The sequence below is a fragment of the Harmonia axyridis genome, chromosome 5 (assembly GCF_914767665.1).
Source record: "Harmonia axyridis chromosome 5, icHarAxyr1.1, whole genome shotgun sequence".
Taxonomy (NCBI): Eukaryota; Metazoa; Arthropoda; class Insecta; order Coleoptera; family Coccinellidae; genus Harmonia; species Harmonia axyridis.
In genome coordinates this window covers 27,951,310-27,976,807 of record NC_059505.1, presented here as the reverse complement: position 1 = coordinate 27,976,807, position 25,498 = coordinate 27,951,310, and the positions used below count along the sequence as shown (strand labels likewise).

The window sequence follows — 25,498 nt, the reverse complement described above, 5'->3', positions numbered from 1 at the left end:
AAAACAATAGAGGCTTTGAGTATCTCATTGATAAGAAGCATTTCGAGAATGCCACCATAAAATGAAATATCGTGTATTATATTCTCAATATGTCTCCATATCGTAATGAAAATGAGCTATCCACATGAAAATAGATATCACAATATTGCCGTGACTCGGTGTTTCGTGACACTTGCACGATTTATATTTCAACAACTTATTGAATTCGTGCCGATATCGAGTATATTATTGGTTTATATGGAGGCTTTTGTTCTTATTATTTCCAATGAAAAACTATCGTAATGAAATGCTTCCATTGTAGAAGTTTGGATAGCGTGAAATCGAAAATAATGAAAAGCACTGACATAAAATAAGGGCTTCCGAGAGTTATTTCTTTTTGGTTTATTTTCATCATCGATACTTAACCTTTGGAAATGGCCAAGGAATACAAATTTTGAACCAATCTTGAAATATTTATTGTTCACGTTTTGGAATGTGTAGATTCTAAACATTAAGAACACCACAACGTGACTGCTCAGTTTAAAACGAAAGATATTTTTTCTTACAAATCACTGATTTTTATGGGGTTTCTCACATGATTTGACCACAAACGGCCAGATTTATTGGAAAAAGTTGTGAAAAACTGGATTGATCGAATGGACTATGTAATTCGTATCATATATAATTTAAAAGTTTTCAAACTCATTAAAAATTACCCATTACAATCTACCACAGCTCAGAAAGGTATCAATATCAAATATATCAACAATATTCACTTTTGAATGTTCAGACTAAAATATACTAACTGACAAAGAAACTGCAACACCCAGAAGAAGCTGTTCAAATTTTATTATTTTTTTTTGGTGAAACAAAGATAGTATAGCAAGGAGTAAATGATTGGAATTAGGAGAAAAAAACGAAATATAAGGTGTGTGAATAAGTCTTTCCCGTTTTTTTTCAAATTTTGAGCCTTTATTGTGAAAAAATGGTTACAAATGAATTATTGAAAGAATTGGCCATCGCTAACTACAACTTTTCCCCATCTTTCTGGCAACATACGAATCCCGTTGCGAAAAAATTCGACCGGTTTGGCCTCTATCCAGTCATCCACCCATTTTTTGGCTTCCTCGTAGGAATGGAAGTGCTGGTCAGCCAGGCCATGTGTCATCGATCTGAAGAGATGGTAATCAGACGGAGCAATGTCTGGACTATACGGCGGGTGGGGTAGGACTTCCCATTTGAGCGTTTCTAAGTATGTTTTCACCGGCTGTGCAACATGTGGGCGAGCATTGTCATGTTGCAAAATAACTTTGTCGTGCTTTTGGATCATTCCCATGGCTTTCAAACGCTTGGAAATGGTTGTTCGGTCAACTCCCAATGCTTCAGCAAGTTCTTCTTGCGTTTGACACGAATCTTCATCAAGCAAAGTCGCCAATTCTTGATCTTCAAAGATTTGCGGCCGTCTGGAACGCTCCTTGTCTTCCACGTCGAAATCGCCACTTTTGAAGCGTCGAAACCATCCGCGAACACTTGAATCATCGACACAACCTTCTCCATAAGCTTCCTGAAGCAACCGATGCGCCTCGGCAGCAGATTTCTTCAAATTGAACCAATAAAGTGAAACTTCCCGCAAATGACGTCGACTCGGCTCAAATTTCGACATTTTCACGATTTCAAAAATTTATGATGCGAAAAAATTTCAACTAATGTGTTAGTGTGAAATTGTTGACAGATGAATAAGCTTTGATTATGACATATGTAACCATTAAATACTCGCACAGTATTGGTGGCGCCATCTCTTACAAAAAACGGGAAAGACTTATTCACACACCTGATATATACAATTTTTTTAATAAATTTGTTAATAATGTGTTTGTACACCGCAATTATCTATACACTCCCCAACACCTCTTGACATGGATGCAATAAGATGGTCTATTTCTTCTTGACGGATACTATCTCAAGCTACCTGTACTTCATGTCTCAGAGCCGCCAAAGCCCGTGAGGCTGGGGTAAATTTCCAAGCCCATGAACATGATGTCCTAAACATATGGTCTATGGCAAAAGACTGTCATGAGTCGCTTCGAAAAAGTTCAAACTAACTCTGGCAACATGAGGTCGGGCATTATCTTGCTGAAATATTGGATTCTCGAGCCGGTTAAGGTGAGGGAGATCATATGAGTATGGCTCCACTATTTCTTGAAGGTAATGCAGCGCTTTCATGTTAACTCGAATTAAGAATAAAGGTGACATACTTGCATGTGCAATAGCACCCCATACCATAACGCCTACTGTCTGGTGTACATGACGCTCAACATCAAACTGAGGTTCACGTCTTTCTCCCCGACGTCATTTAACCCTTCTTCGGCCATCATGTGCACCAAGGAGAATCAGGATTCTTCAGAAAAGAAATGATGCCAATCCAAATTCCAATGTTGACTTTCTCTGCACCACTGTAATCGATGCTCAATCGTCAGAGGTAACATAAGATGGGGTTGGTAATGCTGCAGTGCAAAAGACCTTATCCGGCGGTAAATCTTTCGGACATTTACAGGTGGCCTAGTGGTTAGGAAACCACTCATCAGCCAAAGATCGAGTTGTCTACAATCGGTTTCTAATGGCCATAAGTCGTAGACGTCGATCTTGAACTTTATTTGTGCCCGTTCGACATCCGGTGCCTACTCTTTTTCGATTTTGGGCATTATCAAACCAAGCTTGACAACATCTTATAACAGTAATTCGACCTCCTTCAAATACACTTAGCTGGCGATAAATTCCGCATACACGTTCTCTAGACATTTTAACATTGACTAAACATCGACCTTGGATCTCCTCAAACAGCTGGTTTGTTGTAAAATTTAAAAACTTGCAAAAAACGACTACAATATTTAAGGTACACATGAAAAAAACCTTCGCGATTTGTCTCTTCAAATTCAATAATTTACTCCTTTCTATACTATCTATGTTTTACCGAAAAAAAATTAATTTAAACAGCTCCTTCTGGGCGTTGCAGTTTCTTTGTCAGTTAGTATATATCTGATTAGCGTCCATATTTGGGTCTTTCCAATTTTCCATGCATAACTTCGAAATTACGTGGCCAGAAAGCATACGAAAGTCACGGAAAATTCAAATAGACCATTTCAAGATGTAATGAAATGAAACTATTCAATAATAACATATATTTTAGCCCATTAAGTCACTTGGAGGGTTGCTCCTCCTTGCCAGTAACGATGAGAATGTTTTTCTCGTTAGGCCCGTTCTTTTGGTGTGAAACGCTAAAATTATTCGGTTTTTGTGAATACTACATAATGGGATCGTAAAAATTCACCCCCTAAATATATTGCATCCGACGTAAATGCCTCTTAATCCGCGAAACCGTTGTTTAAAAAACGTTAAGCATCTTTCAAGCCGCAAAATACAATTAACGCCACATTTCCATTACCTTTTTTTCGTTGACGAGGCTGGTTTCAATCGATACCAACAGTAATGAATAAAAAAAACCATGCAAATTCAACACGAGGTTTTATTATTTCTTTTATCTCACGGAATATCTCGACTCTTCAATGATTCAAAAAAAAAACATCTAAAAATAAATTTTAGTCGGCAAGGTTTGAACCCTACCTCCGGGTTCACTCAATCAATAAGATATTTGAATGTTGGAATAAAATGAGTAAAGCACTGATGTGCAGTCAGGAGCTTTCGGATAGAGCATAAAATTTGGAAGCTTATCGATTGTACTTTTTTTAATTGGTTAATTCTTTTCCAATGTTCCTTTTGAATTTTCATGATCACGTCAACACGAAACTTCACATAAAGCTTAATATTTTTTTATTCACTTTCATAATATCAACTCAGTCATACTCGTATCTGTTGTTATGGAAATATTGACTATTTTTTTCGATATTCTTCTTGAGTTGTGTATGATTCTAATGACGCTATTAGCAGAAAATTGTTTATACACGAAACTTGAATTATTCGAAATTTGTTCTAATTGATTTTGTTTTTGTTGCTTGTATCAAATCCAATTTGACAGCAGTCCGACCATTAGTTTGTGAGATATAGCGTTGTGAGTGTAGCTACTTTTGTTATTCGAAAAAAGATAGAAAAAAAAAGCATTTCGTCTGCTAATAAAATATTGCTTTTTGAAAGGAAGCAAATCTTGGCTTGAAGAAAAGTTTCCGGATTCTGCACCAGAATAATCAACCATCATTGATTTGTATGCTAAGTTCAAACGTGGTGAAATGAGCACTGAAAACGTCGAACGCAGTGAACGCCCAAAAGAGGAACTCACCGACGAAAATATCAAAAATTTCACAAAATAATTCTGACTGACCGTAAAGTGAAGTTGATGGAGATAGCAGACATTGTGAAGATATCATCTGAATGTGTACATCATATCATTTACGAATATTTGTACATGGGAAAGCTGTGTGCAAAATGGGTGCCGCGCGAGCTCACAATCGATCAAAAGCAACAACGTGTAAATGATTCTGAGTAGTGTTTGAAGCTGTTCAAGTGCAATAAACCTGAATTTTTGCGTCGATATGTGACAATGACTGAAACATGGCTCTATCAATTCACTCAGGAGTCCAATCGACAGTCAGCTCTGAGTGGACGGCACACGATGAACCGAATCCTAAGCGAGGAAAACACAACAGTCAGCTGGCAAGGTTATGGCATCAGTATTCTGGGATGCGCAAGGTATAATATTCATTGATTACCTCCAAAAGGGCCAGACCATCAACAGCGATTATTATATATAGCGTTATTGGATAGTTTAAAGAATGAAATCGTTTAAATACATAAAAAAGGTGTGTTTCATCAAGAAAATGCGCCGTGTCACAAATCAATGAAAACAATGGCAAAATTGCATGATTAGGCTTCGAATTACTTCTGCATCCACCGTATTCGCCAGATCTGGCCCCAGCGACTTTTTCCTATTCTCAGACCTCAAAAGAATGCTCTCTGGAAAGAAATTTAGCGCCAATGAAGAAGTAATCGCCGAAACTGTGGCCTATTTTGAAGCTAAAGACAAATCGTACTACAAAAATGGTATGGAATAGTTGGAAGATCTCTATAATCGCTGTAACGCCCTCGAAGGCAACTATGTTGAATAATAAAATCGAATTTTGCCAAAAAAATGTGTTTTACTATGGTAGACCGGGGACTTTTCAATTGGCCTGTTATATGATAAGACAGTAAGACAGTTGTTTTCTTGAACAAAATGTTTTACATCCATCGAATTATACGAAATCGAATAAACCAATTTCACAACCAAATACAGATGTAATATAGTGAGTTTTAATGTCGTTGTTTTTTTTATTCATTTAATAATGTACTATGATACCATTAATTTTCAATATTATCATTACCTAAAAAACTTCAACATTAGTTTTCAATTCTAACTTTTAACTGGTGAAGTCACAGAGTGGCGAAATTATCCATGTACCTATTACAAAATTGTGTTTGCGATTGAAAAATTCTTCACCACCTTTTCCTGTTTCAGTGTATATATGGGTGCTACGTACATTCCGCTATCCTTCCGACCTTCCACAGAAGATGCTATTGGCTCCTCCAGGTGAATATAAGCATTTTGATAATCTATCATCATCCACATTCTCGTCAATAGTGGACATTCTGTTCAATGAGCCTACAGAATAAATTCTCTAATTTTCAGAATCCAGATATAGTTCTAGTCCATTACCTGAACGTTCCATACCCAGACGACAACAAACTAGCTGTGATAACTCCAAGCCTATCGCTATGGGCCGACAAGAAAGAGTGGACGAAGGAAGAACTGGTATCCCAGTTAAAACCTATGTTCTTCAGCGAGGAAGAACCAGACCTGAACAACGAATTAGAGATTTCTGTAAGTATTAAAATATTCATAAAATTTCGTTGCATCGATACGATAAGAAACACCAACGCCATGGATTTATAATTAATAGGCTCGACATTCAGCTACTGAGAATGTTTGGTAATTAAATATAATGGTAAACGGGATACTAAAGATTTATTTCAATATCGTTCAGCAGAAAGGAGCTGACAAAGTGGACAACAAGAATCGATGAATGTGAAAGACCTAATTGAATGTGAAAGAACTAATTTTACGGGGTCCACGTCATTCCACATAACATAATAATAATAATAATAATAAAACTTTATTTAGCACTCGGCTATTGAAAACAATACAAATGTAATCCACTAACTCAATTAAATTCTTCATAAACATAACTCATTAAACATTTTTTGAATTCTGTATAATTATTACAATATTTGATCTTTTCAGGTAGTTTATTGAAGATAACTAATCCCCTGCTAAATGTGGATTTATTCATTAATGTAGTATTAACTTTTTCTATGTAAAAATCATCTCGACGTCGTATTTTATAATTATGTATCTCCTTAGCAAATTTTAGGTTTTCACTCAAATATTCAGTTAACATTTTATTCCTTGCTTTGAATATTAAATCTAATGTTCTATAAATAATCCTTTGATTGACACTCATCAATTTCAAACAATTTAACATATTCTTATGGGAGTTCTTCTATTACATTTCAAAATAATTCTCATACCTATATTTTGCACTTTTTGTAACCTATCTATGCTACCTTTATTTAAATTAAACATAACTGACGAGCAATAATGCACATGAGGAAGTACCAATGATCTAAACAACATCAGTGACGTATTCATATCAATTTTACTCCTTATTCTAGATATGAAACCAACCTTTTTGGACATTTTATTTGCGATATAATCCACGTGAAACTGAAACTTTAAATTCTCGTCTAAAATCAATCCTAAGTATTTCATTTTAGTAACCCTCTCTATTTCATCTTTATCAATATTAATTCTGAAGAATATGAAGTCATCACAATGTTGAGACATAAATTAAGAAATATCTCTTGGATTTCATAATCTCATCCGTATGAGATGGACGTGGACAATTTCCTGTGAATGTCTCGCACTCTGCTCAGTTTTGGGGGTGTATACAGGGTGTTTCCAAATTAAACGTAAACCTTGAAGGAGGTGTTGGTATCACTCATTTGCTGTCGATTGAGCCATGTTTATTGATAATCGAAAATCAACTCTTTCCGAGATATTTGAGTTCTTGAGTTTTTTAAAGAATTTCTCCCCTATGATATGTATGAAAAAAGCAAAACTATGCTGTATTAGATGTTTAATAAGAATTAGTATGATGTTTGATTTGAAAGTTGGTATATGAAGAAGGAAAAATAAATTTTCCTGCAACTTTCGAATTCCACAATTTATATATGAAAAAATTATTCTAAACACTTAAACAAAATTAGTGCCTGCTTTCTAACGAAACTTTTTTACAAAAAGAAGAAGGAATTTGTCTTTTTTTGTAAAAAAGTTTCTTTAGAATGCAGGCACTAATTTTGTTTTAGCAGGTTTTGATTTGAAAGGAGAAAGAGAAAGTAAGGAAAGTAATGAATTTCTTTTTGCAATCAAACTCAAAATTATAAGTAAGAATTGTATTCATAAATTATGTTTGAAATTAGCACCTCTTTTCCTTATACAAGCACGTGCTCTCTCTCTTATTTCTTCACTTGTTACTTTCCAACTAAAATTTACTCTCAATCTTCTCGCTGCTTCTTCTATTCTAACGGTGTTAGATCTGGACTTCTCGCTGGCCACGAAAATAATAATAAAAAAAATTGACGAAAAATGAAGGTTAGAAATTTCTTGAAAATCACAAGAACTTCAATATGTCGTAAACAGTTGATTTTTGGTGATAACTAAATATGGTTCAAACGACAGCAAATGAGTTATATTAAACGTCTTCCAATGTTCACGTATAATTTGGAAACACTCTGTATATTTTAGTTAAGAATGATTGAATATAAATTCAAAATTATTTATCTTTACATAAATCGATTTTTCATCAAACGTTTCGCCTACCACTGCAGTGAGCATCTTCAGAGATTTTTAAGTCTAAGATTGTAATTATTGTAACTCGATATAAAAACTCAGCATCGAGTTACAATCGAGTTACCTAGAAACTTCTGAAGATGCTTACCGCAGTATTAAGCGAAATTTCAGTTGAAAATCCGACTTGAACACGACGACGGTCGTGAAAACCTTCAGCATTATATTTATTTTCAACTAGTCAATGCCTAAAAGATCTTTGCTCGGTCCAGGAAAGCTACAATGAATCGTATTCATTTCTAGACTGCGGAAACAGTGGAAGCCATCGTGAGCCAGCTGATGGAGAAACAACGAGTGGCGCGTCAAGCTGCTCTGGTCAAACAGCTCGAATGCGGATGTCCAGATTCCACCTGCGCCGACGGAAAGAGCTGCTCACATCCAACCCGCCGACAGACGCACCGTCCCGGACCTGTGAACAGCAGGCCGCCAAGCCGTCAAGACAACAATCAAGTATCATCGACCACCGGTTCGGGCACGATCCACACCAATGGACAACCACCTCGGGTATACTCCAGGGAGATTAGGGGACAACAGATCGTCCAAAAAGCCACGCATACCTCGAATGCTGCCAACACTCCACCATTGGTGAGTTCGGTGTATGGTCTAATGACATAATTTCTGTTGTATGAGACTAATTCCAAAATTTACAAGCAGATCAAAGCTTTTTTCTAATAGCATAATATTTAATGGCTAATAGACATTTTTTCAATTACGGAATGAGTACCTTCTCGAGCGGGACTCGAACTCGCAACCTCCGAATCACTAGTCCAGCACTCTCACCAACTGAGCGACCGAGAAAGTTGAAAGTTCCAATCGCATATCCCTTGTGGTTTTGAGTCTTTCTCGAGGAGGTACTTTTTTCGGAATTAAAAAATTGGCAATTAGCTTCCAAATATTATGCTATTATAATTAATTTCAGACATTAACCAAGTTTTTCGAATAATTTATGTTGTATGAAACTAATTTTAACATTTACAAGCGGATCGAAGCTTGTTTTCATTTGAGGAAGCCAGTTGAAAAGTCTATAAACGTTGCGTGATATTAAAATTAGATTTAAAGCCATTGATAATATGTTTCTTATCAAACCCTGTTTACTCAAGAGTTGGTGTGGTTGCTTGGCTCTTACAGACTTTCTGGGATTCTTTCACATATTTGGTTTTATTAGAACTACCTCCCTCCTCTTAATTTCACCCATCACAAACGCTCAATTTTGAATTAAAAATGGTTTTTAGATGGGTAAACTGTATAACAGCACCTGTCAGCAGTTTTTTGGAGTTCAGCCGCGGCTTAGATGTCTAAAATACTGGTGTGTTCGCTGATTAGATTTTAATTATGATAATTGTTTCGACTCGGCTTAGCATGGGCCCCTTTTCCTTCTTCTTCGTTAAGATGGCGCTATACAAAGAATTGACCAATGAACGGTATCATTATAAAATTTTCATTTGTTCTGTCAAAAGTGATTGAACTTGTTATTAATAATGATTTAAGCTCAAAATTCGACATGAAGACGACGTGAGCACCATAAAAAACGATGCGGATATCAAGTGAAAAGGAACCTTAACCTTTAAAATCCATTTTCATCTTAAAGTTTTTCAAGAGTGAGATACCACACCAGTTTTTTAGACATCTTACCCGCGGCAAAACTTTGGCAGCTGTGCCATGAAAAATTACAATATTTTTGATAACAAGTATTTAAGGTCTCTTGAATAGTCTTGTCTTCTGTGGAAAAATCGAAAAAGTACAATGCAATGTGATATTTTTTAACAAAAGGAATTATAGTGCACAAATCCTCATTTTCGGATCGGATTTTTGTTGCCATAAGCACTTCTTGTTAAAATACTGCTCAATGTTCTTTCGATTCTTTTCGGGAAAATCAAATGCAATTATTTTACTTATTCACTCATTACACTTACGAAAAAAATATCTTTCATCCTTGGGTATGAAGATCTCACATACCGAGAGATCTTTTAAAATATGATATAGAATTTGATATTGAGACACTGAAATGAAAGATTAAAAGCTTCATTAGAAGGCTTAATGCGTGTTTGAGTAATGATAGGTCATGCAGTTCCGAACAGGCTCCTAGATTTTCCGCTTGCATTTCCACAATAAGTTTATCCCATGTAGAACATAATTAAATCATAAAAAGAATAATTATCTATCGACTCCATCAATTCTGAGTTTCCTGCAAGCAGTTTGAAAAAAGTGGCACAGTGAATCCATAAAGAAATATTCTGTTGCAGGTCCTCAGTTTATCACAGATCCAGGGCGGCGGTGGTCTCCTAATCCTGAACAACAATACTGCGCAACAGCATCAGAATCACCAATCGGTGACGCACTTCGCAATCACCAACAATCACAATCAGAGGCAGAATAAGAACGAGCACGTTCTGAAGCAAGAAGCGATGGACACTTCTTGTAGACGGGAAGCCAAGATGGAAGTCAGCGATGGACTTCAGCAAGCGATGCTGGATTTCAGTCGACAGCACGAAGTGATCATGACTAGCGCTCCTCCTACTCCTACTAAACGTTTAGACAATCAACGCACTAACGAATACAAACGTCAGGAGTACGAAAACGTTGTTATGCTGGGTAAATACATTTTTATCTCTAGTATTTGTACTATTTATCGAAGCACTTTTTCCAGGATTCGACAACAGAAGTTCACCTATAAACAAACACAACGGCATTCCATCCAACACAATGAACGGTCATTTCAACGAAACATTAGACTTATCGCAAGAAGACATCCAGAGAACCCTCTCAGCCAACATGCCCCTCTGCTCTAGCAATCTCAACGTTCAGCAAAGACACAGGGAAGAGAAGAACGAGCCTAGCAGTTGTCAGATCCAGCAACACACAATCGAGCATTCCGTGAACACCGAAATAAATCCCATGGATTTCATCAACACGTGTGACGTTGTGGGATCACCAACACATGCTGTGGACGACGATGTTTTCGTTAACCTTGACGCGTTCGACATGTTGGGTGAATTTCCGGACCTGGAAGTGCTGGAATCTACCCAGAATGGAATTTTGGATCTTAATAATTCATCCGAAATGCAACGAAATCAGAAGCAGCAGGTCGAACAGGTCCATAACTCGGTTGAAGGTTCTGCCAAGATCACAGATTACTCTCCCGAATGGGCTTATCCAGAAGGGGGCGTCAAAGTGTTGGTCACGGGACCGTGGCAGACCAATCGGACGTACAGCGTGCTTTTTGATACATTCCCAGTTCCTACCACTCTGGTTCAGAGTGGAGTTTTGAGGTGCTACTGTCCAGGTAAATAACTCTTGTGTTAACCAATGCAAAAACCAAATAATTTATTTTTTGCAGCCCATGAAGCCGGTCTCGCTAATTTACAAGTTGCATGTGAGGGTTATGTCATTTCGAACTCCGTCATCTTCGAATACAAGCTTCCACCTCGGGAACAACAGATTACCGCACCTGAAATGAAATTGGAAAAAACTACTGACAATCTCCTAAAATTTACACTGCTGCAAAGATTGGAAGCTATGGACGATCGTCTCCAGATCAAAGAGGAACCTGCTGATGGCTGTGACGTGGCAAGTTTTTTATATTTAATGGATTAATAATAATTCTTCAGTCGACTTCATATATTTTGTCGATAAAATCTGAGGAAATAATTATTTTTTGAATTGAGATTGAAAGGATTATGTGAATTATTTTGGTAGCTATATTGGCAGACTCAAGGTGGTATTCCGAAAAGACTCACTTTGATGCGATACAATAATTTTAGATGGGTATTACATACTTTTTGTTTCAACTAGCAATTACTGGTAATTCTTGAGATGATAGTTTCATTTATATTTCCAATTAACACTAGATTGATAAATTCAAATACATATTCGTTCTTGATTATCTACGACAACCGAACAATAAATTAAGTGAACAAATCCAGCCATTCTTAACCTGACATTGGAAATTTCGAAAATAATACAGGCGACACATTTTTGCGGGAATTTCCTGTATCAAAATATCAATTGATATTCTCGATAGGTGAAGGTCTCCGTTAATACACTAATTAATCTAATAACTCTTTCCTTCCACTTCATTTTAACTGGTTTGTTCGATGTGAACCAAATTGATTATTGATGATCCTTATAACGATTAATTCAGCTCTTGATGCGTTATTGATTAGTCAAGCACCTGCAGGAATTAAAGGATTATCCAAGGGCACTTTTTGATAACAGATTGAAGTATTCCAACATGAATTTGATTAGTGATTATGGTTACAGAAATTTGTACAGACAGTTCAATGAAATGATTGATGCATTAATAAGTGCTTGATTGAATGCATTAAATGGCATTTTGTGCGAAAGCATTGAAACGTAATCATATTTCTTTATAATCAAGAAGATTCACTTCCAGGTAGAAGATACGGCTCTCTTCACCCAATCAAATTTTGAAGATCGGCTGGTGAGCTTTTGTCAAACGATGACCTCAAGAACGGGAAGACATAACGAAGAATTGTGTTCCACCTGGTTCCCCAGCCACAGGGGTATGACCCTCTTGCATCTTGCCGCAGCATTAGGTTATTCCCGATTACTTTCCGCCCTGTTGAATTGGAGATCAGAAAACTCTTCTTTATTCCTTGAAACCGAAATGGATGCTCTCAGCAGGGATGACGACGGGTTCACGCCACTGGTGAGTAGAACTCATCAAGAATATGATTTGGTAACCTTAGGTAGACTCTCTTCAAAATACTCTAGACGAATTTTGCATTATTTCTTTGGCACCCATTGTCAACATGACAACAAGCCATGAAATTATCATCCTACTCCAATATCCATTTCACAGTTTAGAATTAAGACACAGGGACGGCGCCAGCAATTTTGGCGCCTGAAGTAAAGAATGAAAATACAGAACTTTCTACTTCCGGTGAAGAATCTAGTAATCGTGCTTCAAAAAAATTAAATTCTAGTGAATGAAGAAGTGGCAGTATAGTTATTTATAATACAAGTGCAGAAGGCATTGATATTCTTCCACGAGTTCAAAATTCAAAAACGAGCCACGAAGTGGCGAGTTTTGGAATGAACGAGTGGTAGAATGAGCCTTCTGTACGAGTATTATACATTTTTTTCTCTAATTCATTGCATTTTCATTGAAATTAATGAAATATTTCCATAAATATATCTTAGTGATTTTTGCATTGAAAAATGTTGGTTGGCAGAACAGATTTCTTTAAGGCAAATTTATGAATTGACAGATAAAGCCGTGGCGGAAAGTTCGGAGTACCAACATAGAATAATAAAATATAACCATGAAAACTGTGCGTTTCTGATATATTCTCGCACGATTTTGTTCTACAAGATGTGGAAGAATGGACGGAATAACCACAGAATTAGAGAAACTAGTTTCCAATGCAAAATCGTAGAAATTTTCCATAATATGTTGAATGTGTAAACAACTTCCACATAATTCGAAAGCGAAGATAGTGTTGTTTTTCGTCTTTGTGAAATACATTTCATCCCTCTTTCAATCAGGGTAATAGGCAATACTGCTTATATTAGTTGGGTTGCCATGTGTTATTTATTGAACAGGCGGCTTAGTAAAGACGGTTTGGAGATTTTTATTGCAGGGAATGTTGATAAACTCAGCGGAGCTGATCAACCTCATGTTGTTTTTAAGATTTAAGACAAATTTTTTTGTAGAGTTATGAAAAGGCGGCCACAAACTGGGCTTAATTGCCGCCCCTCGAATAGAGACGCCTGAAACAGTCGCTTCACTGTTTCATCCCTAACGCCGGCCGCATTAAGACAGAAACATTCTTAGTCGACGCAGATCAGGCGGACGGCGACGTTGCGCACGAAAATCAGGAGCAATGTTTTCCCTATAAGTCAACATACTAGCACAACATGACTCTGTTTGACGGTGACCGTCGGCTACCGATGAGACGAATCCAGATTTTCGTTGGTCGTCAAGGCCATTCATGCGTTGAGTTCGAAGCATGCACATGAAATACATGAAATATCTAACGGCATTCTCGGTTTTCCAAAATAATTTCACAAGAGAATGGAATTCATCACATTCCTTCCTATTCCGAAAGGTTCCATGTACCTAATTTTTTCTGTGAAGACATTGTAGTAACATAGCTACTGTTGTTTCTCCTAACTCCTCATCGAAATCAACAGAAGAACTACTCTACATTTAGATTATTGTGTACTAGTAATAATTTTAATTATTATTAAATTATTATTTTCACTGGTGTGCTCACAAAAGTGAATTGACGCGTCAACAGGGGCTTTCAATGTATGCACACAAGACCAATCGACGCGTCGATCGGGTCTAGCCACCTTTGCGTTACGCCAACTGTACTATGTTCCTGCCTTAACTGATTTTTTTCCGAACTTGTTTTTTTAATTGCTCCTTTTCCTTTCAATAGATGTGGGCTTGTAGCAGAGGACACAAGGCAGCTGCTGTATTATTGTACAAATGGAATCACGTCGCCTTAAACGTGAAAAACGGGCTCAACCAGACTGCGTTGGAATGTGCTAGAGGTAACAACCACACTCAACTGATACGCGAGATAGAAACTCTTGAAAGCAGAAGAGAAAAAATGGGCATGTCTGTACATAAAATGGGCACGTCGTTCGATAATTCTTCTGCCATCTCGCCCGCTGAATCGCTCACTTCCTTGGTTTCCATAGCATCCACGAGTAGATCCCATGACGGGGTGTTTTTACGACCAGGAGCTGTAACCAGGTAGCTATCTGCTTTTTGTGCTGGATAAATTCTTCGTGTTTGGTGTCCATCTTCTGGTTGTTTTGATCGATATATTTTCAGGAGTGAGACGAACAAGTACAAAATGCTGAATCTTGACATCGAGTCCGATTCTTCATTGGACTGCAACAAGATAATGGGCTCTAGCCCTAGTCCGATGCTTTCCGATTACTCTTCAAGCACTAGATCTAACGGAAGCTTCCAGAAGCTCGTCAAGAGACCGTCGATTGATAGCGGAATTAACCTAACTGGTATATTTGAGAAGCCGAGACAATCTAAGCATGCTATTGCCAGAGAAATGTCTAGGTTATCGAAGTAAGTTGATTTTTTGGGATATTTTATCGTGTTAGATCAGAAAAAGATCTCAACCCTTCAATATTCCTATTTTATTATATCTTGGAGCATATAGAAAAAAAATATTTCTCTAAAATATAACCAAGGTAATTTCAAAATTACAGGTATGATCGAAGTATGTCACTACCACTGAACAACGCCAATGACATCTTCTTGGACGATCCAACTGATCCTAACGGAAAGAAGATGGATTTCGTTTTGTGTAAGTTTGAACCCATTTAACATACTCATGAGTGAATTATTTCGGTAAGTAAAGTGATAGTGATAAAGTTGAAGTATTTGATATAGGTACTGATAAACGATACTGATAGATTAAAACCGAAATGGAATGTATCTTCGAATATAGCGGATATAGAGCATTTGCCCCAAAGCAATTATTATGAGGATAATAAAATGTTTGGTTAGTCGTACAAGAGTCAACAATAAGGGAATTCGGGTTGACGTCACAGACATGGTGGAGGGGATGTTGTGGGGCAAGCAACCGTTAATTCGCTTAGCATTTCTTCTGTTAGTTCTGTTATTTCAGTCTTATTTCAATCTACTGGTTCAATTTTATTCAAAATGTCATCATTTTGTTCGGTTTTAGTTGTTCAATGAGGGCGAATAGAGATGAAGTTAATATCTTCAGAACGTCAGGTTTATTTGCACATTTGCCCTGTTGTGGAACAGTTGTCAATATTCTATGAATTTTCTGCTGAACGCATTCTATCAGTTTCTGCTATGGAGCGTATGCTACGGAGCGGTCGCCCTCTTTGGTAGCAAATTTATTGTATGCTACTTTTTGGTAACATGTTGAGAAACTTACATTAGTGACAGTCGTGAGAGTGATTTTGGGACGAAATTCAAATTTCAAATATAGCAATAGTGGCAACTGGAACATATACGTTTATTAACATTCTGAATAAATTTCCCATATATTGAAGAATAAAAAAGTAATAATACCGCAAGCAAACTTTAAATAAATTGATATTATAACAGAAAATTGTCTTTCATCATAAAGTAACCTTCAAGAAGGCCCCACAGAACCTATTGCTATCAAGAAAAGGAGCAACCCGTCCAGCAGAGAATAATAACGTTGCCAAACTGATACCTATCAGTAGCGAAGCTACTTACGCTACCGATTTTTCTGCTAAATGCGCCCATTGTGAAACAAAAGCTCTGTGTCTGTTATATCGAAAAGATCCACGTTCTACACATCGATTTTATTCAATCGGTAAAGCCTCTTGGTGAGGCGTCAATGGAATGGCATGATCCGAACGCGTAATATTGATTTTATTATTTATGCACTTATGCGCTTTTCACCGTTTTTAAAGATTATATTTTGTTTCAAATGATTTTTTCAATTGTGGAATGGTGTACCCTCCGCTCTCTTCAACGATGGCTAAATTTATCTGATGTTATTAGGCGAGTTGAGCGACGGTGCAAGAAGTCCGCTCATAGACGTAGAGGCAGTCTCAGACGACGAGGCATCAGAAATCCATGCCGGTGCTGCCGTAGGTCAGTTCGACGCCAGACCCCAGGAAACGCCACTGCTTTTCACCAAGTCTGCTCAGTTTTTTTTTTGTCAATATTGACTTGATGTTTTAAAAGTTCGTATTTTGATATCAAGCAGAACTGGCTAAAGCAGATGACGTTATCCGAGTTAAATGGTACATGTTGTCTAATTTATGTTGTTTCGATGTTACATCAATGTTTCTTGTTCCTTCATAAGCGATACATAACTAACTTAGTCTAGTCTGCACCTACTACTGACAATTCAATCAGGTATTTCCAACAATCTCAAATCTTTGAAAATTAATCTTGTATAGCGTTAAATGGATCTCGTGATTCTTCAAGAACTTGACTAAAATTTAGCCTTCTTTCCTTTTCGCTGCTTCGAGATGCATGTTATTTTGTATGGCTTTCAGTTGCAGTTAATTCCTTGCATATAAAATACTTCTTCGAAAAAATCCAGACAATCGAAAATAGAAATATTGATGATTCAGTAAGAATATTTGAAACCACTATATGTAGATCGCTTCAAAATGCTTTCCACTGATGTGTTCATGCACTATCACTATTTACACACAAAAGCTGTAGGTACAATGCTACAATATTAGAAATGCCTAGTGAACAAATGCAAGGAGTCTTCTATATGCGCTGAATAACAAATAATATATTAGTTTCTCACTGCAAATGCTGTCCTTTCCGCATGATAATTTAGTGTATTTACTCACCTCATATCTTATATCTTGCTGAACAAGTCTCACATTCTTTACTTTCCACTGATGTCTTATGTCTTACAGGGGATCAAGATGCAAGAGTTCTCACTTTGGCCGAACAAATAATTGCTGCTATGCCAGATAGAATTAAGGTAGGTCCATACCTGAAAATATTTAAGAGTCAGATTATTGACGTCGAAACGCTCTTTGAGATTCATGCAGAATCTAATTGATAACATCGTTCTATCGTGTAATACCATGAGAATTAGATCTCATATACAACCTGATCATAAAAAATATGTCATATATTATTTCTCAATATTGCATATAACGCGCAACCGAAAACTTGTGCTTCTACTAAAACATTAATAAAAGGTTGTCAGAATCATTCGTACATTCATTTCAACAAATTAATCACTTTTACACCCAATGACGTTTTGACAACTCTGATGTTATGAAAATACTAACCATACATCGAATGCGAGGTCCCTTCAGGAGGATTTGTGGTATGTAGAGGATTGGTGTCGAAAATATTCGTTACCACTAAAGACCAGCAAATTCCACGTTTGACTTCTAGGTAGAAATGATACTAAGTCTTAATGTGCAGTCGATGGTTACTGCTTGACTCCCATTGACCACTAGAATTATCTTGGCATTATAATGTCCTATGATTTGAGCTGGTCTCACCATGTGGTGGTTGTGGCAGCAAAGGTCAGACAGATGACCTACATGATTCAGAGATCGATTAGGGGTTGCATCCTGGCAACGTATCAAACACTTCATTGCATCTTTGTACGTCCTTTAATTGGATATGCTGAATCGGTGTGGTGCCCTTCTCTCACGAACGATCAACTTCTCCTCGTGTCTGTACAGCGTTGGAATACGAGGATTTCCTTTGGGAGGATAAGACCAGACTATCACGCTCATTTGAGACTACTGAGTCTGCAAACCTTTTGGGATAGGCATGTTAGAGGTAATATTATTGTGACTTATCGGGCTCCGCTTGGGTTATTTGGTGTGAATCCAGATCACCTCTACATTAGAAGCAGCACTCACCCATGTGACCATGCATTCAAACTGACAAGAGAGAATTTCAGTACCACACAGCTCCAAATGTTTCTTTCAAACAGACTTTTCGTCGGATGGAATGGGGTGCCACATAGTTTTGTTGGTGCATATTCCCTGAATTCCTTCAAAAACCGACTCGACCAGTTTATTCGAGACCAGAAGCGCCTTTAAAGGTGCCCATTTTCTCTGAAGGCTTGTCAGTCTTGTTCCCTCGGTGCTTGACAGTGTATGGTTAAAAACAACACACGTGTATATGACTCGCAAGAATTACGGACTGGTCTGAATTCTTGAACGACAAACATGCAGCAACATTCTTGAATTCATAGTTGTGTGGCAAACAAAATCAAAAGATCATATAAATAGAACAAAGAAAGAAATAATAACAGAAACTGCTATTCTTCATTCGCATTCAGACTAATATGTTTAACAAACAAGAAGTCTGTTTAACAAACGAGAAATCGTGTGATTGGTTATCAATGACACGCATGTATGTCAGACATATTGGTCATACTCGCATTTTGCATTTCACGCATGTATATTAGTTTATAATCGCCTTAACGTGAATATGTGCGGGTTTCTTTATTATTTCTAGTAGTTTATGAATTTCTTTCATTTTGTAATGTTGAGTTTATGGGTAAAAACCCCTTCTCTTTCCATATGTTGATAATAATATTTACTTCATTGAAGGAATAATCTTTCTTTTTTTTCAGAACGAGAGCCAATGCGAGGCTATGATTCTGGGCAACAGTCCCGGGCCTCCCGATAAACTATCAGGAGATACCCTACAAGATACTTTTATGGAACCCCTATTCGATCAATCATCCTGCAGCTTCGAGTCTAATGAATTCAATTTCGAGTTTTCCGATCACAACTATAGGTAAACAACATTGACATTTGCCCAAATTTGTTATTCCTTACACTATTCTTTGCAGGTACTACGATGTCAGTACTCCTTGCTCCAGCTTGAGTCCGGCTTCATCTAGCTGTTTGCAGTCTCCGTCTTCTTTCATTCTGGATTCTCCTTCTCCCCCACCTACAACAGCTGATTTCTGCGAGTTCTTTCAAGCTTCAGGAAGCATCTTCGAGAAAGACTTCTCCAACTTGACGTTGTCTGGTAAGTTTGCTCCAAATTACATTGCCAATGTTTGAAGTCATTTTACTCTGAAATTTTGGCCGATTTTCGCTCCATGAGTATGTTACCAGCTTTGTCGAAAGTACTTGAAAAAATTCTTTTTCTTCAGATTTATAATTACGTCACTGAAATAGAAGTTTTTACTGCCCAACAGTCAGGTTTCAGGAGTGGTTTCAGTACTACTATTCTTCTGCTGAATAATAACTGACGATTTTACGATCTTTAGATAAGTGTGGTTCTAGTATTCTTGTATTTTCAGATTTCGCAAAAGCGTTCGATACCTTGGATCTTAATCCTACTTTGTGCTAAATTGAGCTATTTCCTACCTGTCCTACCTTTTCACATTTTCTGACATCTTTTCAGATTTTTGTCCGATAACCTCAGGAATTCCGCAGGGTTCCATTCCACTACTATTTCTGATTTTTATTTCGGATATGTATATTGCATGAAGTATAAAGTAGTTAAATTCCCTCTCTTGTTTTTTGTGCTGTTCATCAATTAAACGAAGATTTGTCAGCACCAATGGGCTATTGTCAGTCAAATAAATTGAAAATAAATGTGAAAAAATGTGAAAAAATGTTTCCCCATATCTTTCTTCCCCAGAACGATTTCTGTTAGAGTTGAAATAAACACGTGTGGGTAGAAATTTCCATGCTCTACTTAATAATGCAAGACCCTTGGCATTATGATTGTCATTATGTTGAAAAAATAATTTTTTTCACTGCGTTATCATCGGCAAAGACATTTTTTGGACTTCTCCTAACTATAGATTGGCAATTTTTTATCCTCGTCTTGAATATGTTGCGGGGTATAGAATTCAGAAGATACAGAACTCGTGCTACCGGTTCAGTTTTGGCTTAAGAAAATATGATAGGTGAATAAGTGTTGAATTAAATAAACTTGCATGGCTCAGGGTCGAGAATATTTTTCGCCTTCAGATGAGGATAACGGTACAGAAAATTTTGAGCTCTTCCATTCCTCCCTATTCGAGGGGAAAGTTGATGTTTAGGCGTGATGTTCGTGAAGTTGCCTTTAGGCAACTTGGACGAAGGCTTATATTGCCTAGATTCGGTTCAGTCATGTTTCAGCGCACCTTCACTTATAATGCAGTGAAGGTAAATAATGTTTATTCAATTTCATGTGGGGTACTCTCTGTCAGATTATTTAAAAAAAAATTTGAGGAAACTATTGTGAAGGGATGATTTGTTAAGTTGAGTTCACTGTCATTGTCATTGCTGCTTGTGGGTTGTTGTTTCTTGTTTTTATTTTTTGTATTTTCCTTGATTTGTTTTTATTTTGAGATCAAGTGTAGTAGCTCAAGTTAGACTTCGCCCCCATATAATGTATATTTTTTTTCTTATAATAAAGGCACTATTATTACTATTATCATCTGAAGGTATCTTTTTTTATTCTAGATCGGGAGCAGCGGGAACTGTATGAAGCAGCCAAGGTCATCCAAAAAGCATACCGCTCGTACAAAGGCAGACAACAACGGGAGCAAGAGAAGGAGAGGGCAGCTGCCATCGTCATACAGAACTACTATCGTCGTTACAAGCAGTTCGCTTGGTGCAAACAGGCTACTCGCGCTGCTACTGTTATACAGCATGGGTATCGTTCTTATCGGGAGAACAAAAGTTTGAAGAAGAGCCAACAAGCGGCTGTGTGTATCCAAACTTACTACCGCAGTTACAAGGAGCAGGAGGGGAGACAAATGAGGAGTGAACCTCAACCAACAGGTTTTAGGTAAGTTTGCTGTATATTTTCTTCTTCAAATTTTTTTGATATAGAGTACTCTCATTAACTCGAAACACCACGAGATCAATATTTATCTTCGAGTTATGTATTTGGTTCAACTCAGGCGTACTTCGAGTTATAAAGTTCATTCTTGATTGAATTCGACTGAGGTAATGAGATATAGAGATAAACCAAATGAAAATTCGAGATATGGCGGCATAGAGAAATAACAGAAAAGATTTACAACGCAGTGGCATAATAAAGTAACGCAATTATTTCAATTTCCTTTTGATTGTTACTAATCAGTTTTAACTTTGCTGTACTTCATTTGTATTTATATCGATGAATACATATTTGGAAATGATTTGCCAAAGCAATTTACATAATTATATTTACATATATATTCTTTCCTTTGTTGGAGAGCGACAAATACAAAAACATCAACTGCTTGGACTATATCACCAGCCACATGGCAGACACCAACGCACAAATTAAACTGAAAAAACGGGAAGCCTATAGCTATTGTAGTTTTCGAAATATCGCTCGATCAGCCAGAAAACGGACCAAGTGAATACGTAATCTGTATTTTGTTGCAAAAATGCTTCTATTAGGATCACGTTCTGGTTTCACCGACGACCTCTCGGATTGCTCTGAATCGTTTGTTTTTGTTTATTACATCCAGATGAAGGAGAATAAATAAATATTCGTCGGACTCTTTGAGGGCTGGATATTTCAGTACCACAGATGGATAATTGAAAATAATAATGTGCAAAGTTTTACTATTACATTCACCAGAATAAATAGCCACATTGAGAACATAAAGTGACCCACTCAAAAAGGATTTGAAATATCATCCAATTCATGTTAACATTGTGTAGTTCTCAAAAAGACTTCGTTGCGAAGTCGCTCGATGGTAAACTTTTTAACTACTAATTCACCACTTTCTATGGGGATGGCATTGTGGTTATTTATTAATATCCTCAAATTATTATCACCGCATCTTCGAATTGTTGTTAACAAAGCAATGTCGCAAAATAAATATGTTTAGAACAAGTATGCGTAATCGCAATGAAGATATCTGTCAATGTGCAATTTGAGACTTCGCGAAACTGCCAAGTGATGTAACGTGTTTGCTGGGAATTGATTAATAGGACTTGTCTATACCAGGTGTTTCACCAAATTCAATATTTTTCAGTGAATTTTGTGTGACAGGAAAAATATTAATTTTTGATTTAAGGTTTTTGTTGGTCAAGGATTTTTTTTTAATATGTGTTATATTTCATAGACGGACAATATCTCAGAGACGTCAGAATCAGGCAGCCAGAAAAATACAACAATTCATGAGACAATCAAAAAATAAGTAAGTAGAAATCTATTTTGCAATTATTTTGACGGTTACATCCTTTACCACAGTTCTTATATTGATGCCTCTGCAATTCTCATAAAAATATTCATTCAATTCATTATCTTCTTCTTGCTAACCAGTTTATGGGAAGATGATATTAGCTGCATGGTGAGTTTCCATTAATTTTTCATGGAAGTATGCAATATTATACAGTTATAAAATATGAAGTTGAAAACAGGTTCTTTGTTCTTCTGAGTTTAGTGGGGTGGAGAATTGGCTTATAATTAAAAGAATAAAATTAAAAGTTATTAGTATTACATCGTGAGGAATATTGAAAAGTGGATTACTATGCAATAAAAACAAACAATTATTGTATTTCATAGTCGGAATGATATTGGGATCACTCAATTCTGACTCTGAGTATACCTCAGAGCCTACATAGAAAACGATTTGTGTGAATGAGACTAGGTAATAATATGACTTAGTGTGGATCAAAATATTTTTTCTGAAGTCACCTAATTTTTCTGAAATTTCAACAAGTGATTGCTAATTGTGATACCCAATATAGATAAAATTATACGTATTAACTAGAAACCTAGGGTTGTAAATATTCTTATTCTGAAGATTTGATTCGGAAAACAATACCTGACAGAATTTGAAAACTAACACAATATTTATAGGTTACAGAGAGAACGAGCCGAAAGAGAGAAGCTGGTGGACCAGTCAGTGGATGTCCCTCAAAGATAACAGTTTCCAGAGGTGTTTTTCTACATCGGCCTAAATAGCAGGTAAAAAAATCTTTCAAAAAAAATATAATATCATTAAACAATTTTGTTTTCAGTTCAGAAAATACAAAATGAGCTAACTAAGCAGGTCCACTCTTAGAGTTGGACGATTGAGTTAAACGAATAGGAGTTCAATACAATGAAGGCAAAATGGAGTTCATTAGATAACTTTTTCTTTAAAACTGGCTTTCTAACTTGAAAGAGCTCTATGAAAACGTGAAGTAATAGTATAATTGGAATATTTTAAATTTCTATTCGGAATATTCTAATTTTTTTGATTTTCTCTAAGAGATGCCGTGAAATGTCTATGATTTATCTTAACAATTTGTTTTTCTCCTTTTTTTCCATTTATTGATTCAATTTTGTTTTGGTGTATTGGTGATACAAATAAAATGTTTGCACGATTCAGCTTTCTCAATCACTTACGATATCTGATACAACAAGGCCAAAGTTACGCACAGTCTTTTCCATAATAATAAATTGAATTTCACAAAATTAAGAGCCGAAAACAAAACAGATTTCTGAATATTTGTCAATAATATGACTTAGAAACATGAAATAAAAACCTATAGTTAGACAGTTAGTACAATTGCTTACATTAATACCTCATGTATTAGTGAAATTGGTATTCACTGAAACTAATGCATCAAAAATATCACTTTTATACAAATGTCACTTTGGACTTTCCGATAAGTTAGTGGATATTAATTTACTTAAATCATGGAGAAATGATTGGATCGTGCAAAAAACGCTGTATCTAAGGAAATTTTCTTCTTTAACAATGGTCTTCTATTGATAAAACATGCTTAACGTTCTTGATACTTAATATACCTACTATTGTATTTAAATGAAATTGAAACTAGGTATATAAAAAAATAAATATAAGTAGACTATAGCACTGCTATGCATATAATAAGAACGAAAGGAATATTTTTTATCCAAACTCTTCACCTCCTGAGAAATATTGCTCCTTCAAGTTTGAAAGCTTTCTGGAAATGATAAGGCTTACTCTTTGTGACTGTATGAGGACAAATCGTTTACACCAACTTGAAATGATTATATATTCTATCGAAAAAATTGTAGCGAAAGATTGACAAAAAAGTGAGATGACTTCAGTTACTATACTGTTTTTAAGCTGTGATTGTAGTTTGGCAACACATTTCATGAATAATTTAGAAGGTAGAACTTAATCTCCTCCTTTTCGAAATTGTTTATGCCTTCATATACTTTGGAGGGGTTTTAGTATAATTGTGAGATGTTCGATCATATGACAAAAGGTGAGAGAAATGTGTTACCAATATGTATATAATTTTAGCTCTTATCTTTTTGATGTAGGTAGATGGTCTTACTACTTTTTCGAGTTGTTTGGGGTAAATTCAACAAGAGCCTTATTTTCGGAAGGATAAATCATATTTTCAAATCCGGTTGAAAAAAGTTGAATAGCGTTGAATTTGCTTCAGACCTCTATTATAGTCTTAACCTAAGTTCTAGATGATTTTGTTTGACTGATTTCACTGCCATCACTGTAGACTAGACGAATCAGGAGTAATTGCAGTATAGCAGACTTTAACCAACGCTGACTACTTTGAATTTGTTTTCCAATTTGAGTGTCCAGTTAGTTGAACAACGCAAAGTTTGCTCATACATATCATTGTAGTTAATATTTTAATACGTAATGTACAGATATAGATTCATATTATTGTACAATGGAAAGGTGTACATAATCTGTTGATAGATTAGTTCATGTATTGCCTAACTCGAGGTATTGGTGCTCAACATTGGAAATTATTTAGCACAAAAGTATTATGTTTTCGAGACTAGTCAATTACAAGTGAGAGTCGTTTGATTTCCACTTCAAAAAAGAAACACATGTACCTGCAGACAGGATTGAATACAATCCAAATGTTGTACTTCAAATCCTTGTACATAAAGTTGATTAGCTATACATCTGTTGTTCTCTTCGTTATGATTTGTTTGTGCAGTTTGGCACTTATTTTGGAGTAGACTAAGTATAAAGAGTATCATTGTTTTTTTAGCTTTATATGAATTGCTATCAACGTTATCTGAACGACATTGAATTCTTGAAAACATTCTCCAACATTACTCTATGTAATATACAAACCATATACAGTTTGAAAAAAATGCCTGGAAGGTATATATTAATACACATCCATTTCTGATATCAATCAGATCTTCAAATA

At 36.2% G+C, this 25,498-nt stretch overlaps 1 protein-coding gene across 7 annotated transcripts in view; it reads left to right on the top strand.

The window, feature by feature from the left end:
- LOC123679897 (calmodulin-binding transcription activator 2) overlaps positions 1-25,242 on the top strand; it is a 274,862-nt gene extending 249,620 nt beyond the window's left edge. For 2 of the 7 annotated variants that reach the window (XM_045617448.1, XM_045617453.1), the window contains 19 exons: positions 5,486-5,557; positions 5,636-5,848; positions 8,177-8,518; positions 10,177-10,525; positions 10,581-11,216; positions 11,271-11,500; positions 12,327-12,602; positions 14,341-14,660; positions 14,742-14,993; positions 15,137-15,234; positions 16,437-16,529; positions 17,318-17,385; positions 19,012-19,178; positions 19,234-19,415; positions 20,849-21,176; positions 22,453-22,527; positions 22,653-22,680; positions 23,193-23,296; positions 23,354-25,242. In XM_045617448.1, the coding sequence (XP_045473404.1) occupies positions 5,486-5,557; positions 5,636-5,848; positions 8,177-8,518; positions 10,177-10,525; positions 10,581-11,216; positions 11,271-11,500; positions 12,327-12,602; positions 14,341-14,660; positions 14,742-14,993; positions 15,137-15,234; positions 16,437-16,529; positions 17,318-17,385; positions 19,012-19,178; positions 19,234-19,415; positions 20,849-21,176; positions 22,453-22,527; positions 22,653-22,680; positions 23,193-23,296; positions 23,354-23,372 (3,852 nt within the window). In that variant the 3' untranslated portion in view covers positions 23,373-25,242. Of the gene's footprint in view, positions 1-5,485; positions 5,558-5,635; positions 5,849-8,176; positions 8,519-10,176; positions 10,526-10,580; positions 11,217-11,270; positions 11,501-12,326; positions 12,603-14,340; positions 14,661-14,741; positions 14,994-15,136; positions 15,235-16,436; positions 16,530-17,317; positions 17,386-19,011; positions 19,179-19,233; positions 19,416-20,848; positions 21,177-22,452; positions 22,528-22,652; positions 22,681-23,192; positions 23,301-23,353 lie in introns of all 7 variants that reach the window. The other 5 variants (XM_045617450.1, XM_045617449.1, XM_045617454.1 and 2 more) reach the window with 5 other exon arrangements.
- The last annotated feature ends 256 nt before the right edge of the window (positions 25,243-25,498 follow it).